Here is a 21,184-nt window from a genome sequence, read left to right as displayed (position 1 = left end):
CATTTAATTGGTATTATATTTATTTTTTGAAGAGTAATAATGCAACATATATGTATATATTACATGGATAAAATATATGTATATATATATATATATATATATAATATCAGCGTGGGACAGAAGCTAAGCGGAATCGAAACGCGGGTCGGACATATCTCGCGTGACTCGGAATATACCAGACGACCGGATGCGGGCACGGAAAGCGTGGGTGCTTGGAAAATCAACGAGCACGTAAAACTATATACGTATATAATACACATATGAATAATATAGATGTATGTACAAGTGCACAGCTAGGTTATCGACGTAAGAGACAAATATTTATTTATCAATGATTAATAATGAAATTGTATTACTTCCGCTAGACAATTTATTTTTAAAGTTAATATATATACAAACAGCTTCTTTTTTTATTTTATCATACGAAATTAGATTATTAAAAAAATTTATAAGAGGTTTGGAAACTCCAAAAGTCAACTCATAATGCTTATTTAATTTTTAATAAAGTACACGTATTATTTCTGATTTAAATTAGGATAAAATAAGTAATTATAAATACAGTTTTATGGAAAATTTGGCCAAAACTGCGTAATTAAAAATACTTATGTTACTTTTAACAAAAATTATATATATTCTATAGCTGATTCATAAAGTAAAGTAGAAAAAAAGGAAATTTGTCATCATTTTTTTTTCGTGCATAAGGATTCTTATGTGCATAAGGAAAAATTTTACCGATATTTATTAATTATAAGTCAACAGCACCGAATAACTATTTACGATCCGAATTTTTTTTCCAACGAAAAAATTCTGTTAAGAAAATGATTTAATTGATATTTTTTTGCTTCTATTATATCAAATAAACTTTTGTTAATTACAAAATTTATCGTGATTTAATTATTTGTCTAACTGCATGCAAACCATCTTGATTTTTTGAACTAACAATAAAAATATGTTAGGGAGCAGATACAAAAAGTTTAATTACTCTCTAATGCTTAGCGTTTTGAGTCGTGCAATACTAATTAAATTTATTGGTATTGACTAACGGTCCTGTGAAATATTCAATATTTAAATTCTTCTCAATTTAAAAATAATCAAAGTAATTTAATTATTTTTTTTTGTCTAGTTGAGATTTAAAAGTGACGAAAGATGCGCTCATAATAATTAGACATAAGTCATCTAAACTTACAAACTCGATAGAGCGCAAGCGTTGTATAGCTTCGTGTGCAATCAATCAGACCAGATACGAGGGCGGATATTTATGAATGAGTTGGATCAATGAATGGATGTCACGAGAGGGTGATACGAAAAAACCCGCAATGTAGAATGTAAATTATACGAATCTTATTTGAAATTTTATTTACGTCAATGACTGACGACTTTAAATTTTCTTTTAATTTTCAAGCTTTGTGTCGATTTCATAATTTAATTACAAATCGATTTATTTATTGAACGACATGATTATTTTACACAATCAGAAGATTTGAATACCGAAAAACGTTTTACTCCAATTAAGTTCAATACTGTTTACAATAAAGTATTGAATATTAGTATAAATAGGTAAATAAAATGATAATCTTACCTTACTGACAATCATATCCTTATCATCAAAATGTCGTCCATACATCTTGGGTGCTTCACCTGGTATCGGTTCAATTTTCACACAAACCTCCTGGCCCTTACGCGCCGTCTCAACGTCCTTGTGATTGTACTGTATGCTTGTAACCACGCCCAAGTCAATGAACTAAAAGCAGAGAAACAGTTAAGAATTAAAATTAAATGTATTTTAATTTATAATTTCAATTATATCTTTTTTCCCAATAATTTAGAAATTTATTCAATCAAAAAATGAACTTTTAAATTTACTCATTTTCATCTGTAGATAATATTTGATCTACTTTTCAGGTAACTGAACTTTGATACCTTATAAATATGCTTGAATTATTTATCGGATTAATTTTAGAATGGCGGATGTTAAATATTTCAATGTGCTTTTGTGAGGGAGATAGGGTTTTAATAAACGAGAAATAGATTGCGTTCAGAAAATTGATTTTTGACTTGGTCAATATTATACAATAGTATTAGTATAGAACTTATCGATTAGAGAAATATAAATGCAATTGTACATATTTTAATAATCAAGCTTTCTATTATCTTTACTGATATTCAAATACTGAATAAAAGCAATGTCAGTTATTGTTGAATTGTTTTATTTTTTTTAGTTTCAAGCTTGGGTTTATTTTGAGTCGATATGCAATGCTAAATTATTGATCACTTTCGACTAAATATTTATATACTTTATTACGGTCACTACATTGGAAGAACAATTAATTGATTGTTACTAAATTCACTTATTCGGAAACAATTTTCTAAATGAAACTCTTTTTTTTTTTACTTACAATTAACAAGATTTTATTAATAGTTAACAAATAATTATTAATAGTTAAAAAATTTTCAACATCCCGCTATAAAAATTAATGGGGATAGCGACTGTAACGGCCAAAAAAATAAGTGACTGTCGGGAATTTTTTTTGACCGGAGAATATAGAAATTTGGAGATCAGGTTTTTCTTGTTCTAATGAATGTACATTAAAGATTTATATCCTAAATTTTTATTAAAAAGTATCAAATTGCTGCAAAGTTATAAACATTCTTGTCGAGCCCTAAAAAAAATTCTCCCTCCATGGTCGCATCGCTATCTCGAAAACGGGTTATCGGAAAAAAAAATATTTTAGTTACATTATAATTTGTATGAATGTAGTTATTGTTAGCCGATTTTTTTAAATTTTAATTTAAAAAAAATGACGATCGATTGAAAATTTATAAATATTATTGTAGCCTTCTTTTTTTTGGATTCAAACAGCCTTGAAAAATTTTAAACATCAAAATTTTCAAAATCGGCCAAGGTAACCACTTTAAAGATAAATAAAACAAACGAAAATTTTAGAAAAATCGGTTAATATTTGTTTGAGCTATTGATGCGACCAGTTTGAAAAAAGTCGTTTTGAGAAAAACGCGCTTAAAATTTTTAGTCTATTGTACTTAAGGTTACCCTAAAATCATGAATTTTACAAAATATTTATACTCAAATTAAACTATCGAGTCCTGGGCCATATGTGGCTTCTTTCTCCTTATCTCCAGAGGTGTCCATGACTTTATTAATTTTTTTTATTGACTGTTGCAATTCGATTTTTAGCGAAAATTTTATTCGGACTGCTGATAGAAAACGGTCGGTCTATCTGCGCTCGCCAAAGTGACTATAACTCCGAAAATTTTCGAAATTTTGATCTAAAACTCTATGCATGTATTTTTGAAAGCATAAACTTTGATTTAAAATAAAAAAAAGTTTTATTTTTGAGATTCGTTACAGTGGCTATTCCCCTTAAGAATTTTCAAAAATTGAAAAATTATTTTCACCCTGATTTCCAAAAATCGAGTTTTTTCCAATAAATACTATTACTTTTATAAATAGAACTAAAATCGAATATTTATCGTGTTAATATTACTTTAATAAATTATACGATTGGGGACTTCTTCTTAATTATCGAAAGATGGATTTTGGGGGTGGATTTAAAAAGTTGAAATGGCGGTAGGTTTTAATGACTGAAGGTAAACTTTCAAGGATGAAATGACCAGAAATGAAATTGCGGTATGAGTTCATCCGGGATAATATACTCAAGGGTGAATCGCTGTGCCACCCAATAAAATACTTTTTTGCAAATTTTTTATTAACTACATCTCTCGAACGAATCAACCAAGTTTCATGTCTTATCCAGCATTCGAAGTAATTTTATAAAGAGGAAAGCTGATTTGGTTAAAAAAAAAAATTCGATACAATAGTCTAAAAGTTATTTGAAAAATTTTATTTCCAAGGTTTCTCAAAATTTTAAGGACCGAATCAATTCAAATATTTATAAGATCTAATTTTTGAGAACCCCTTCAAAATGCTGCAAATAGCATTTTGGTCGATAAAGCCGTCTGATAGTCATGAAAGGCTTACACACATACAACTTTTTTTTTAGTAAAATTTTTACTTAAATTTACGCATTATTGGCAAAACTGATGCGAATTTTCGACCAAGTGACCAATAAAGGGGTCTGACCGGTAGAGAGGTCACTTACCTACGATTCTTTTATTAAGAATTGTTTAATATATAAAACGTGTGACGACCTGATAATACTTTACAGAAATAGAGGGAATTTCCTCATTTTATGTACTATCAAAAAATAGAAGCTTCAATTAAGCTTGTAATTAATTACATTTTTAGAACTTGAATGAGTTATTAAACTTAAACTGGGTGTTCCAGTGATTTCATTAAAAAAAAAAATATTACATTTATCAACATAACAAGTTCAAGGATCTTTTTATCAAAAATAATATATGATATTTCAACTGTATCATCATAAAAAAATATTTGTATATATGACGATAATATGCATTGAGAATAGCTTTTTAATTATATCTCTTTTAAATCAGAAGACTTTCTTTAAATAAAATATTAGTAGAATAAAAAATAAAGCAGTAGTTAAAAAAAAAAAAAGAAAATTGGAATAAATTCTGACAAGCAGTCAAGATTTCTTGATTCTCGCGTGGGTTAAACCAGCTTTTCTCAACTCTAGACACGCCTTGAAAGTCTTTTACATCTCTTACAATCGGTCTTACACTGCAAATTCCACATCTTCGTAGTTAAGCATACGTAGGTACCAACTCAACTTGAACTTACATCAATTTAATGTACCTTTAGCACATCACGTGTTTAGCTTCATTAGCAACAATAAAAATGTCATTTTTTTTATGGATTGAATCGAATTATTTCAAAATAATCTATACTAATATAAACGTAAATTTGTAAAGTTTTGTTTTCTTATTCCGTTATAACTGATTACACTTTGAATTAAAATAAAATTTTTCTAAATCAATAGGCTAATTTTTAAATAAATTTTGAATCATTATACTTAGATGTAGACAAAAAATCTCTTGAAAAAATCTGGAAAACGGTTGACCCTAAAGGCCATCCCTGCAACTTCCCGCTAATTCTGTAAATAAGCTCTTATAATTGCACTTATGACGTTTTTGAGCTCTTCGAGCTCAAAAATATAATTTGTATATTATTTCGAGCTCTCCGAGCTCATAGAGTTAGCTGTTTTAAGCTTTTGAGCTCGAAGAGCTCAAAAGTCTGATAGTAGTTTAATAAAACAGTATTTTTTGAATTTTTAAACTGCAATCATTTCTGAATGAATGAATCGATTTTTACGCGGTTGGCAGTATTCCACGCAGTTTTTCAAATTCTATGATAGACTTTTAAACACGAACTGATCGAACCGAAAATTTTAAAGAAATCAGAAAAATTCACTTTTTCCGAATTTTGTCGACAACGATAACTCACGAACCAATCAACCAATTTTCATGTTCTTGGTGGCGATCGACGTAATTTTTTAAGCTCTAATAATTATTCACTTCATCAAAAACGATCCAAAAAGAAATCTCGAAGTTATGTGAAAAAAACACTTTTTTCGAAATTTTTCGTTTTCGATAACTCTTGAACGAACCAACCGATGTTGACGGGACTGGTGGCAATCGACGTGGTTTTTTAAACTTAAGAGCTGATTAGTTTTTGGAATTGATCGGTTAAGCCGTTTAGAAGTTATTCCAAAAAAACGATTTTTTTTTAAATTTTATTTTTGAGATTTCTCGAAATCTAGCAAACCGAATCGATTCAAATTTTATACGAAATTTAATGGCAATGATACTCTTTGGATTGCCACCTATTTCGATCCGATCGGCCGAGCCGTTCAAAAGTTATAAGAGGTTTACACACACACACAGCCGCACGGACACCATCGCGGGAATAGTCAGGGAAGCTTCCTGTGACCTTAAAACGTCGAGATCTGATGAAAACTCGATTTTCGAAAAACGGGGTAAAACCAAAAAATTCCCGATTTTAGAAAATTTTCAATTTTCTTAGCGGGAAGTTAAAAATTTTCTGATATGGCTTTTTCTAAAAATTATGTACAGTAATTAGTTTGTTTAATCAATAAAAATTAGTTTAGTAGAGAAAACTGAAGTACTATTTTAGATAAGCTCCTTAGGAAAGTCAAAAGATAATCTTTATTTTAGAATTTAACCTCTCAAACTTAATTCACCTGTAAGGGGGCAGTTCAGCGACCATGTGCCCTCTGTCAGAGATTTCCAACACTACCTTCAGTTTATCATATTTGAACATATCAAGCTATACATAGACATTTCAAAAACATTTTTTCACGGATACTGATAAACGTATTAAAGAAAATTTTGAAGTACAAAAAAAATATCATCGGCGGTTAATTGTTTTTTTTCTCTATCATCCAGCTTTAAAATTTAACATTTAGTATAATCTAATGACTAACGAAAAAAAAATTATGTAAAAAAATTCTATAGGTATACTCATAAAATTCGGAAAACCTCCAATTTTTTAACCATCAATAAAATATTCAATAAGTGATGGAAAAAATAATATACAGTAATTTTTTGAATTCCTGTTAATGGAACGTAATTGGTACAGTTTGAGTACATCTAAAATTTAAACAATTTTCTTTTATTTTGAAAGGTAGCAATACTTATTGATTATCTACGAAGTGGTTAGGTTTTGGTAGTGATATATGGATAAATTAATTATTCAAACTAAAGTAAGAAAGCAAGTTAATCCGAATGAAATATAAAGAAAAAAAAAACATACACATAAAAATTATCATAAATAAAAAGTTTAGGAATGACCCCCTGCTAATAAAATATTTTTATTCAGTATGAATTTAAATAACTACTAAAAAAAACATGACAATTTGAAATTATGTATATTTTAACAGCTTTGAGTATAAGGGTTTTTAGTAGGCGTTACAAACAGACACTAGATGGCAATTTGTTTTAATGAGAATCCATTTACGGTGACACAAACGAATATAAATATAAGATATATATATAGGTAAAAATGATAATAGTTTACTAATGTACATGTTGGGGCTGTCTGATACCAAGTAATATAGTGTATTAATAAGTATATAAGAAAGAGAACTATAACTTTTTAAATTATATTTCATTATATGAGCGTCGAATTTTATAATAACATATATATATATATATATATATATATATATATATGTGCGTGCGTGTGTGTGTGTGTGTTATGCAGATTGAATCAGTTGTCAGGTGTCGCGATTTCTAAATGTGTGTTGTCAAATGATGATGATAGTAATGACAATTATAAAAGAGCGAGAAAGATAATAAAGGTGATGAGAAGACGATGGAAAAGAAGAAGAAGATAACCCACGTATGTCTATAAAAATAACATCGTGGGCTTGTAACAGTGTGGGTTTCCGTTTGAAACGCCATATTAGATTTGCATCCCAAGATCCCATTACAGACAAACTAAGGTGATATACGACATGATTTTACTATTAATTTATCGATAGTGTGAATAAAAAGACCCATAATCCCAATTTTAACGATATTGCTCGAACAGAAAAATTTACTTCCAGCTTTACTGTTGAATAGATCAGATCTTTACTTTAAAATCCCAGGACCTACACTGATAGAAAAATTATTTTGATCTAAAAAATTTATTTTGAAGATAACTGGTTGTATCACTTAAAATATTTAGTGCCTTGAATCTCATTATATTGGCTTAAAAGATCAATATCTTCGATCTATCCAAACAAATTCTTCATCCAACAAAAATTCTCGACAACTAACAGCAGTTTAATTCTCTTTTAAGAAGTTTATATTGTGGATTAAAGTACTCATTTCTTCATTCAAAATAAATGATTTTATATTTATTCACCAGAATAAGAAAGCATCCAAAATACATTTGTATGCACCTATAGAAATGAATGAATCAGCTGTGCATAGGTCTGGTTAACAATTTTTCTTTAATAAAGTATAGCTTCAGTATTTTATCATCCCAAAAACAAAACAAATAGATATTAAACTTATAACGTAATAATTAGAGTAGGAAATTTTTGTCTGAAAAATTAGAAATAGATTCGTATACTTACTAAGGGATGTTATAGATTACTTTTTAATTAAAAAAAATTCGAATTATTAATTTTTTCAACTGTATGTAAAGATTTAAGATTGTTTGATAAAATGTTCTTATTTTTCGAATTTTTATTGTTATAAATAGCAAAAAAATATTTCCAAAAAAACAAATTCTCTATTTCAACATATTCCGAAACGTGGTTCAATTTCTTTGAGAACATGAAAAGTGGCAGAAATCCGAGAATTTTTAGTTTTCATCGCATTTATTAAAAAAATCAGTAAATCTTAAACGAATGTTACTTCGTATCAATCTAAGAGATATAAATTCTTTGACGAAGTATACATGTATGTCTTATTTGAAAACAGTAAAGTGCTTCGCTAAAATAAATTTCTGGAAAATATTCTGCAGATGCAAGGGTTTATAATTTATTTGCTCAAGAGTTAATTTGTTAAATTAAAAAAACTTAGCTTCTTGAAGCAAGAATCAAATTTTAAAGAAAATATTTCTTGAAGTAAGCAGTTTTTTTTCAGTGTATGCTTACATAAAAAGATAGATTTTCCAATGTATGTTACCTAGCTTAACCTTTTATTTGAATTTTGGAAAATTTCCCGACTATAGGCTAAATTTTTATGCATCTATTCTTCCGACATACGTTTTTATTTGTTTTGAGTCACTTATACCTTATCAGGTCTTAAAGCACGCAATGTCTATTTTTGTAGCGGTTGATATTTATTAAAATGGCATTTCTTTTTTAAAATAAAAAATTATTTTCTTTATAAATGTAAAAAATGAAGTATAAATAAAACTAATGAAAGAAAAAAAGATGCGAAAGCAAAAATTTGGAAGTCACTAAAGGCGGGTTTGTGAGTTTGACATAAACCTCTTTAAGCAGACGCCGTCCAAGACGGGAACCGGAAGTCTATTTTTGTAGCGGTTACCAATTTAGAATCCTTTATAGTTTATACCGCCTGTGGTACGAATACATAAGTCAAGAAGCAACAGAAAACGACGATAGAAGAGAAGATGAAGAAAAAAATAATAATAAAAATTATAAATCACGCAAAAAGTTAAGTCGTCAGTTTTTATCTATTGCGTATACACTTTCATAATTTATATATATGTCATACTGTCAAATGTGACATTTATGCCATACAGCAAAAAATTGTATATACATCCAAACTGTAATACAAAACATCACGTCATATTTATATAAAGAATAAACTTAAGTATTTTTATTTATTCTGCTGACACGATGATTAAATAACGTGACTAATAATGCAAAAAGTACGTTTTGTAACAATTATATGAGTAAGGACAATGCTACGGAATAATTTTAATGGAACTGATGTTCATTTTAGGAGAAAGATATTCATCAGTCAAAAATTCTGCTGGATATCAAGGAGGTTCTTAAAGTACTGCATTTTTTAACACATCTATACTTTTTTTTTATTTAATTCATGGATTAGTTTGTTGATTATTAATCAAATTAGATTTAGTAGCAAAATTTTAATAATTCATTACCTTGAAATGAAAAAAAATTCAGAAACTAATTTATCTTTCTAATTTATTTATTCAGAAACTAATTTTATTTTATTTGTTTGTTTTTCTTTGCGCCAAAACTTTAGTGAATAGGAGTTGAAATTTTGCGGAAATACAATAAAATTTTGTCAAAATCTAGATAAAAAATCGATAGCGAGCCTCCTTAATTAATATAAATTAGCTTTCAACAATATGACTTTTGAACCCAGAAAAAAATTTTTGGAAACTTTTATCTTCGACTAAAGCCAAAATTTTTGTTTAATTGAAGTAAAAAGTTATTTGTATTTAGAAATCATTAACTTTATGAAAACATTATTAGATCAGTGTGAAGCATTGATTCTTTGAACTAAAAAAAAACTTTCATGAGATCAGAAATGTTAGAATTTCAATAAGTAGTAATCTTGATTCAAGTAAAAAACATTCTTTAGCCAAGAAAACTGTTTATTATACTCCGTATTTATAAAGAGTTAGTCAGCCTTAAAAACAAATTTTTAAAAAAGGCTTTAAAAAATTAGTGCATTTTTTATTATATACTAATAAATGTTTTAATAAATATCAATTATTGTTTGGAAAATAGAATACTCAAAAAAATTTGTTGCACGTTATAAATAAATTAAAAAAAAAAAAAAACATTTATAATACAATCAAAGGTTTTCTGTTCCTGCGAAGTCGACTATACTATTATATTAGACTCATATAAGTCTACTATAGTATTCTCTCTACTATCTTCTGTAACTTTATTCTGATGAATAAACTTCATTGAGGATCAATTGATCTTTTGCTTATGTTGTCAAAACGCCTATTTATAATTCATTTACGTTTGCGCAGCTGCTCTATTTAAAAAAAAAAAATTTTTTTTTTTTTTTCATTTTTGAGTGTTGTATATTTTTCTTTCATTTATTTACTCAATTTGACAAAATATTTATTTTTTTAGATCAAAATTCGGTTAGAAATATTTCAAATAGTTCACAAATTTTTTAAAAATATTTTATGAAAATTTTATTACCTACTTCTTTTTTTAGTGTCCAAACAACATAAAAGATGGTAAAAAAAATGTAAATAAAAATAAAAACGAAGAAAGGAAATATTAGGAATTCCGTGACAATCTAAAAACTTTAAGATTAACAGATTTTTGCCTTTTTTTTTTTTTTTTGTCAACACAAAAATTTGACAGCTTAGTTTTAAGTGACTCGCGATGAATAATTTAATGAACGGAAATTATCGATGTATCCATATCTTAATGGTTTAAAATGTTTTTTTTTTTTTTTATTTTTTATCTACTTGATTAAGTTTATCCTCAACTCATTTGATAGATTGTACTAAAAACTACCCAGCTTAAATCCATTTCGACGATTTTTTAAAATTATAGGCATTTTTCGACATCAAGAAATATATCTTTAAATACTAATACCTTAACTCATGGAATGGAAAACACAGTTGGATAAAACTTTAATAAAAAAATATATTATACTGCTGATTTATAAAGTCAAATGGAAAAAAAAAATAAAATTTATTATTATCGATTTCTTTTGCTATACACAGAAAAAAAATCATATTTCTTGATTCAAAAACTTTTTTTTTGGCCCAAGAAAATTTCCTGCATTTTTTTTTAAATAATTTCATCTCGTTTCAATAAAATAGTTTTTTAAACTAAAAAGTGTTTTTTTTTTTTCGATTGAAATTATAAAATTTTTGTGACAAATTAAACACTTGCTCCAAATTGAAAAAATATTTAATGTAAAATATTGAAATTACTTGAATCAAGATGATATATTTTAACTTTATTAATTTTTCTCGACCGTGATAATTATAATTCTTTTAACCCGTTCTTGCTTTTTCGGTCATTTTTCTTTATGCTAGTATAAATCTAATTCAAGTGGATGGTAATATTCCATCTTCACTAACATTTTAGGACAAATCATCTCCGGAGTGTTAGGTCGATGGGTAACCATCGAACTTGAACACTAGTTAGCTGGTGAATGCTAGTATCTGTTCGATTCAATTTTTAAGTATTAACGATGGATAGCCACTGAAAACAAGATGATATATTTTCAACAAAAACTAAAAAACATTGATTTAAAAATTTTGTGATACTTCATGCAAGTGCTTTGTAAGTAAATCAAGAGTAAGTTTTTTTAATTGAAAAACAAAATAATTTTGAGCGAAGCGTACCGAATCAATGGAAAAAATTTTTTTGGTTCAATATGACCGTTTTTTCTGTATCGTCTGACTACACAGAAAGAAAGATTTCTTGATTCGAGAACAAAATTCTTGGCTCAAGTAAATTTTCGGGTGCCCGAAGGAAGACCGAAGTTGTCTTGGCCGAAGTAAAAATTTTTCTTGAAATTTTATTCTTGGTGGAAGTAATTTTTTCTTAATTCAAATTATCATAAATACTTGATACAATAACTTTTTATATTTGATCAAGATTTTTAGATACTTTGGGGAAGCAGCACCACCTACTTCAGCTGAGAAAAAAATTTTCTTACCTTGAGAAAATTTTTCTCTTGAATATTTGATACCCATTTTAGATTATTTTAGAGCGCAATTATACATATTGAATGAAAAAAAATGATTCAATATTACTTGATCTTCCCATTTGACATGTTAGTTAATAAAAATATTAATGAAAATTTACATCGATATTTAATTTTTTGGAGCAAGAGAGAAATTTTCTCAAGACAAGAAAATTTACTTCTGTCAAGAACTTAATTTTTTGGAGCAAGAAAGAAATTTTCTCAAAACAAGAAAATTTTCTTGACTTAAATAAATTGTCTTGGATCAAGATACGTATTTCTTGAAGCAAGGAATTAATTTTGTTGGAATAAGTGAAATTTCTTGTGTCAAAAAAAAAAATTTTTTTCGCCCAAGAAAATAATTCGGAAGAAAAATATTTTCTTGGTTCAAGTGAACCTTTCTTTCTGTGTAGCTTTTTAATTACAGTATTTTGAACTGATAAAGAAGAAAGTAAAGCACTTGAATCACGTGTGTGATTGTCTACTCAAATATGGATAACAGGACGTGAGTTCAATATTTAACCAGCTTCCTTGGAATGTAAACACTATTTCAGATAGATGGAATGTGAAGCAATCGTATCAGCGATATTTTGTTACGTATGACCCCAAACTTCCGTAAGTACAATTCGTCGTAGATAGCGATGTGATTGCCGATTACTGCGAAAATATATATATCAACGTTAGTATTCTTACTGAGTAAGAAATTATGTTTATTGATTGTATATATAAATGTTGCAATTTATCATAACTATGAAGCAAACAACTATTGACAAAAAGCAAAACCAAAATTTTCTTCATATTAATCTAATAAAAAATGGAAAAATTTACTGAGATAAATTTCGAATTAAAAATTGAAACGCATAAAAAATTTTTCTCGTATTCACGATAAACTTTTTTCAGCACAGTATGAATATTCGTAAACATAGATTATGAAGATGACAACTCACATCCGGGAAATTGATCGTCACTTCCGTTATTTCGAGGTACATATCTACCTAATTCTTATTCTAAATCATTCTCATGTATTTATTTAATGATTGTTTTTTCATTTCATGAACAAAAGATTCAAATTCCTTATTCAAGTTATTTAAAATACTTCCAACTGCTTTTCATTCTTCTTTGTTTACTATATATATACTTTCTTACTAAATAAGAATATATATATATTGGTTTATTTGTCCGTCCACGACATTTGTATTGTATAAACATATTATTCCACTTTTCTATCATACTTCCTCTTCCTTTTTTGTCTCTAGTGAGTGATAAACGACCGGAAGGAAACTAGGGGCGTATCCATACATACTATGTACCTAAAGCCGGAAGCCAGACAGAACGCTGCTGTTGGTGGCCAAACTAGAATTCATCCGGTGGCACATGCCTCTCAAAAGATGCCGACGTTTCCATTTACGGAATCGCTTGAAATTTCGAAGAATTTTTTTAAACTAAAGATACACCCGTAAATAACTTCTCATCTGTTCATACCAACTAATTTAATGTATAATTAAGAAATATGCCGTTTTAACATACTTTTTTAATCTATGTTAATAACTTTATTGCTTACAAACCATTATTAATTAGCTTTTATGATAAATTATAAGACAAAATGATTGGTTTTAGAATTTTCTTTGTCAAATTATTTAATTCAATACTTTTTTCGATTTTATGAGTTTCTATCTTCAAAATTAGACTGATAAAATTTGGCAGATGTTCCAATATTTGTCAGTTGATAACGCGTTGTTGAATTTGCGATGATATTATGCTTCATATTTTATGGGTTAGAGTATTACTATCGTTCCCTCATTTCTTATTTGTGCCTTTATTTTTTCTTAGATGGGTCATTCTACAGAAAACAGTTAAATTATAAGGCAAATTAAAAATTTATTTTTTTTTAATTTCCCGCTAAGAAAATCGAAGATTTTCAAAATTCGGGAAGTTATTGGTTTCACCCCGTTTTGCGAAAATTGAGTTTTCATCAGATCTCGACGTTTTAAGGTCACAGGAAGCTTTCCCTGACTATTCCCGCGATGGTGTCCGTGCGGCTGTATGTATGTGTGTGTGTGTGTGTGTGTAAACTTCTTATAACTTTTGAACGGCTTGGCCGATCGGATCGAAATAGGTAGCGATCTAAAGAGTATCATTGCCATTAAATTTCGTGAAAATTTGAATCAATTTGGTTCGCTAGATTTTGAGAGATCTCAAAAATAAAATTTTCAAAAAATCTTTTTTTTTTGAATAACTTCTAAATGGTTGCACCGATCAATTCCAAAAACTATTACGCTTTTAAGTTTGAAAAACCACGTCGATTGCAACCAGTCCCGTCAAAATCGGTTGATTCGTTCGAGAGTTATCGAAAACCACAATACTACGTTCACGATCCACTGGATCACTATAATAGCAATACTTTTTTCTCCGTGTACACTGATATAAAAATTAACTTGACTCAAGAGCCAAAATCTTGAACCAAGAATACCATTTTGAAGAAAATGATTTTCTTGAGTGAAGAGAATAAATTCTTGAGACTAGAAAAATTTACTTAAATCAAGAATAATTTCTTGACTCAAGAATTTATTCTCTTGACTCAAGAAAATCATTTTCTTCAAAATGGTATTCTTGGTTCAAAATTTTGGCTCTTGAGTCAAGTTAATTTTTTTATCAGTGTACAATATTGTCAAAAAATTAAAAATTATACGCGCCGCAAAAGTATATGAGCTTGTAGCTAAGTAATCCATAATTTTTACGCAAGACTGTACCCGTGGAGACGCAACCCATACAATTGATTCTGCCTGACTCCGTAGATACATATTTTTTCATAAATTGTTGAACTTTAATCCGTTATTTATAAATAATTAGATGGTCAAAAATTTTTTTTAAACTCATAACAAATAAATTCAAAAACTGTCAGCTTTTTGAAAATTTCTGCCGTTTTTTTTTATAACTAAGAAACTGATACAGAACCGCAAAAAGCGTATGCAATCAAAGTTAAAAATTCAATTTTTAATTGAATTCATCTCGGATTATAGATGATCAATCGACTAAATTTTTAGGGTAATTGTATCATTATGTCTTTAATAAGTATACAAAAATTCAGAATTTTCTGACGGTATGCCTTAACCACAACAACTACCTTAAATCATAAATTTTATACTTTTTTAACCTTATGCTTTGTAATATTTTATGTTATGATGAGTAAATTTTTTAGTTTAGTTTTTTCATGTATAAACTAGTGCTTATAAGAATCAAATATGTTGAGTAGTCACTGAATTATTTGCAGTTCCGCGAAGTTAACTAATTTTCGTAACATAGCCCATGTAACTTTATTATTGCGTGCTGTTTGTTGTAAGAAGACATCAATAACACCGACCAAAAAAAGTTTTATGACAAGTGAAAAAGTATGTTAGATTTTTTTAAGAAGACCGGAAATAAGTGTGTCTAATACATGGTTTACTTGTAAGATCACGTATAACTTAAAAAGATCTTAATACTTCAATATACAAAACATAAGAAATTTCTGGGACTGAATATCTTCTCATGTAAGTGAAGATTTTTCAAAGGTAAAAGAGAGAGAGAGAGAGTAAGAGATAAAATAAAAAGTTTGTGTCTGCTTTAGATGTTGAAGACTGCAATATCTTTGCTGAGATCTTTACTATGCCTTGACCTAAGCCAACACTTCGTGACGACCAATATCCGGCCGAGATTATTTGCCTCAGGCCGTTTAGGATGTTAGTCTCATGTTATAGCGTCTAAACCTTAGATTTTAAGATGAGAGAAATCATTTTAAGATATACAACATACATTTATTGACAGGTAAAAAAAATATTCTGAAAAAGCAATTACCAATGTTGCATTGGTATCGAGACAACAATTTTTTATACTTCACAAAATTTTTACTTTTCTTATACTAGTAAGGTAAAAGCCCCAATATATGATAATGTACCAGTATATGATCACTCCATGTATTTGTATACCTATATTTGTGAATATAGATATACAAATACATGGAGTGATCATATACTGGTACGTGATCATCTATTGGGGCTTTTGCCTTATACTGAGAGAAAAAATTTCTGTTTAAAAAAATGGGCATTGTGGTGACAAAAAATGAATTTTTCAAAAATTTTCAAGAATTTTGTTTCTTAGCTGAAGAAATCAAAATTTTTCTTATAGTAATTTTATTGTTGGAAAAAAGTTTTCTAGATTTAGAAAAAAACAATGTTATACAGCCAACTTGCGAATTTTCATCCAAAATTGTTTTTTTTCCCAAATCTAAAAACTTTTTTCCAGCAATAAAGTTACTGTGAGAAAAATTATGATTTCTTCAGCTAAGAAATAAAATTAGTGAAAATTTTCAACCAATCAATTTTTTAACTCAACTAGAATTGAATTTTGCGCGCGCAAGCGCGCGCCTGAGTATAGCATTTGTCTATATTTTCATGCTTATGATATATTCGACCAATCATGTTACGAATAGTTTGATGCCACATACATTTCATCTCAATTTTATTATGAGACATTTCTCATTTTTTTTAAAAGAAATTTTTTCTCTCAGTGTAAAAAGTCAAGAATTCTGATAAATGAACTGAACAAACAAAAGTCTATAAAAAAAGGTATAGAGAAGTATGGAACACTATCAAAATAGTTTTCTTCGTTGATAACCCCGCTGTAATTCATAAGGAGTTTAGTGGGAAGTGATAAGAATCCCTAAAAATGAATTGATAAGATTCCTGCAGATTCTTGAGTAGATTTTTAAAAAGTGATTTTGTTGTAAAATCTAGTAACTTATGGTATACTATACACTATAAATAAAATAAATTTTTTTGATGATACTATAGGAAGTAAAAGTACACTCGCACAATTTGCGAGCAACAAGCGTGGAATTACACGTAAAACGTGGGTTAACAATATGGCTAGGTCTGCTTTCTATGCGCGGGCGAAACAGTAAAGAATGCACAAGTCCAACCTCTTTTACATTAGTTGTCGTTGTTGTCTTCGTCTTAAAGTCTTACTTGTGGTCTTCGCCGTCTACTCAGCAAAAATAAAAAAATAAAAATAAATACCAAGAGAAAAAAAAATAATAAATAAATGCTGAGAGAGCATAAAACTTCAATAAACTATTCTATACCACAGCCCACTTAAACGCACACGCAATACTCGTTACTTATTCGTTAAAAAGTTAATTGATAGTTTCATACCCACAACTTGACATTTTTGACATCCATCAAAATTAATCACTAATAACTAAAATAATTTGCGAATAAATACACAAAAATTAAAAAGCAATGATTCTAATTTGATAGAGTATCATTGTTGATACACCGATAAAAAAACTGTTGATTCAAGAAACTTATTTTGAAAAAAACCGGGTGTCGCACTTTGAGAATTTCTTGTCTTCAATCTTGTGTTCTAAGCTTATTAGACAAAAATCTTTGGCCGACAACTATTGTTATGTGATTCATGAGTATATATCTCGATCGATACAATCAAAATCTTTATCCAAGAACAATTTTCGAGAACTCTTAATAAATACTTTCGTTTTTTGTTTGTTTTAAGGCTATAGCCTATAGGCCGTAGTAAATGTAATTTCTGAAATTGCACGACTCATGATGCGAAGCATCAGAGAGTGCTTTACGATCGAAAAATTTTTTTCGCCTCATTTTGGCGGCTATTTTTATTATTATAGCCTTGTTAGTTCACGGAATCAAGATATTTTTCATACTATTGTTGAGATAATTTAATGGAGATTAATTTCATACTTTTTAAAAATTGATTTACTGCAATAGAATTGGAAAAAAACACCAAAATAGGTCAAAAAATTTTCCTGTCCGTCATGTGTGAAACCCGAAAACACTGTAACTTGTGAAAAAATCCATTATTTGAGTTAAAATTTTTTTTAAAAAATTCTAATCGACGATTGTAGGTCACTGAATGGAAATGATTAATTAATTCAGTGTCGTTTAATTGCAATTAATAAAAAACGAAAACTACAAGACTGTATATCTATATATATCCATGTAAAATTAACATGGATGGTGATATATCTATATCTATAGATATTATGTACATTTTATTCCACCAGGGGCGCTTGTGCAGTACCTTCCTACTACAGCTGTTTTTTCGGCAATTAATTTTGAACGACTTTTTTTTTTTTTTTTATATTTCATAATTAAATGAGCATTATGAGTCGTGCACTTTTGGATTTTCCAAACTTTTTTGTTTATCTAATTACAATTTGAAAAATTTTTAAACGAACTATTATAAAGCTTCCGCTATATTCAATCATATGTTATTTTTCGGAAACTTCATTTTATTTGACTTTAAGATTTATTCAAGACGTAATTAGAAAAATAAATTTTCTGAAAATACACTTACTACGGCCTAGTCTTGTTAGCATTCTTAGAACAAGTTGATAATATTTTGAACAAAAGTGAAATTTAAAAAAAAACATATTTCTTGAATCCAGTAGTTTTTTCAGTATAAAAAATCTTAATAGAGTTACAAAAATTTACTACCCATGAAAAACTTTACCACATGATTAAAGTCCTCATTCCAATTAAAATTATTAAGGCGATCTTCAATGAAAGTATGCATACTATATTTGTAAGAAATTATTTAAATAAACCTCTAATTTATAATAACCCGTTAACCAACACACTTTCTCTAGATTGCAATGATGAATTAAAAAGAAGATATTTTCATTCAGAACTACAGCGATATCTTAATTATCAATAAAATATTTACTATGTATTTAACTACATATGTTTATTTCGATTACTCTATATACTTAAGCAAATAAAATTTATATAAGTCACATAAAAAAAATATAAAATTTTAGTGGGCACAACATAGTAGTTTCATTTGCGTAAGTTAGTTTTATATATAGTTATATGTGGGCAGAAAATCTCATCGTATCTAGATCGTTACCATATAAATAAAATTAATTTGAATGAAATTAGATAAGATATAAAATAAGTAAATTATCATAAAATTATGCGACAGTAACATATTCTAATAGAAGCTAGTTCTGAGTTAACTAATACAAGTTGTCTTCATATGATAAACTCAAAAATGAATTTTACGAATCAAAATTCCATTATAATAATTCAATGACAAGAATTCAAGTGTAATTTATGAGATTGAAATTCTAAATAGGATCAATCAAATGCTACTTTTTGTGATTCGAAAAAAAAAAACACTTGAAACTAATATGTTTATTCAATTTCTTGCGAAGAACTGTACCGAGTCTGCTTGAGGAGCTGATCGCTACAAGGTCTAACTACAATCGACCTGAATTTATATGGTTTCCTATTGTCGCTGTGGTACTTATGTTTCAGACGTGTGGTTTTTCACAACTTGTATAAAAAACAAAAAACACGAAAAAATCTCCATTTTTTAATATTTTACTACCAAAAGTCAAGTTGTCGTACAGTTACTTTTGAGCGTTTGTTTCTGTTAACAGCTATAAGATCTTGGAATCGGCTCCCATCTGATCTTGTTACGCTGAGCACATTTGCTGAGTTTAGAGTAGTGTATTTTAATTGGCATTTTGATAGAGATTTTTGAAATTGTGCAAAGTAATGTTGTGAAGAGTCAATGACAATACTTATTATATTATATTATCTATAACTAAAATTGCTCACTTATGTATGAACTAGTATACGTTACGCGTGTGAATGTTGGTATGGAATTATCTATATTTTCATACTTATGATATATTTGACCAATCACGTTACGAATAGTTTGCTTACATGATATATTTTCATATTTTTCATCTAAATTATAAGAGTGGATTATAATCCTTTTCTCTTTTTTAACTTCCCACTAAGAAAATTGAAAATTTTCAAAAATCGGGAAGTTATTGTTTTTACCCCGTTTTTCGAAAATCGAGTTTTCATCCGATCTCGACATTTTGAGGTCTTAGGAAGCTTCTCTGACTATTCCCGCGATGGTGTCTGTATGTATGTATATGTGTGTGTATGGATGTATGTAAACCTCTCATAACTTTTGAACGGCTTGACCGATCAATTCCAAAAACTAATTAGCTCTTAACATTGAAAAACCACGTCGATCACCACCAAGCCGGTCGAAATCGGTTGATTCGTTCGTGAGTTATCGTTGACGAAAGAAATCGAAAAAAAGTGTTCGAAAAAAAATTTTGGAACGTATTTAGTGTACGTGGTTGTAAAATATTTTACTTTTAATGAAATTCATAAAATCTATTTACCAGGACTTTAAAAAAATTGAAATACACAATGACGCACACTAAGTACGTTCCAAAATTTTTTTTTTAATTTTCAAATTTACAATAAAATTTTTTTTAATTTCCGAAAATCAAATACAATCATATCGGTTACTTGGATTTTTTAATTTTTTAATTTTATATCTTTTGTAAAGAAAAAAAAAATTTTTTTTTTCTTAATAGTCTTATGAACGTGGACTTGGCGGAATTTTTTTTATAGAGAAACTATTTTTGTTCGGATTTTAGTATTTTTTGTAATTATAATAAAAATTTACAATTGGTACCAACTTAAATCTCGCGTTGGCTGCATTTTTTATAGCAAACTATCCCCTTGAAGCTACAGTTTATGTAAAAACAATTCCAGCGCACCCTGGCGGATGTAGATGCAAGCTGTGAAATGTATTTTTTTAACTGTAGTTTCCCATCTATTGGAAGATTACCATGCATTCTCGAATTATTTAGTCTGTGGCATGTCACTTTTTACATAGAAAAAAAGTCAGGATCGAAATTTTTGAGCTTGCTATAGTTTGTGCTGATAAAATTTAATAATTTCAAGTAGATTAATTGTTATAATTTAATATAATTAATTAATATCAGTAAAATAAAGCATGAATTACTGTTATAATATAAAATTTAGGAACAAGAAGTACCGTAGAATTAAATAAAATTTTTCAATCTCAAAATACCATTCTGCTTACAGTAAACACAGTCGGTAGTCTGGCGCTCCGTTTACAACGGATTTGAACGTAACTTGACGCCAGATTCTACCGAATCTGTGGATATAATTAAAAGAAATTATTGGAATTTATAAAAATTAGTTATAAATTGCAATATTATTGATAGAAGTATAATTTGTACCGAATGCGTTTTTAAAATTCTACAACATGA

General features: G+C 28.2%; 1 protein-coding gene across 1 annotated transcript in view; it reads right to left on the bottom strand.

Moving 5' to 3' along the window:
- Positions 1-21,184, bottom strand: part of LOC123262782 (eukaryotic translation initiation factor 5B) — a 61,639-nt gene that overhangs the window by 17,710 nt on the left and 22,745 nt on the right. Inside the window, exon 14 of the mRNA XM_044725197.1 lies at positions 1,580-1,741. Coding sequence (XP_044581132.1) covers positions 1,580-1,741 — 162 coding nt within the window. The remainder of the gene's footprint in view (positions 1-1,579; positions 1,742-21,184) is intronic.

The sequence above is a fragment of the Cotesia glomerata genome, linkage group LG4 (assembly GCF_020080835.1).
Source record: "Cotesia glomerata isolate CgM1 linkage group LG4, MPM_Cglom_v2.3, whole genome shotgun sequence".
Classification (NCBI taxonomy): domain Eukaryota; kingdom Metazoa; phylum Arthropoda; class Insecta; order Hymenoptera; family Braconidae; genus Cotesia; species Cotesia glomerata.
This window is presented reverse-complemented; position numbering and strand designations above follow the sequence as displayed.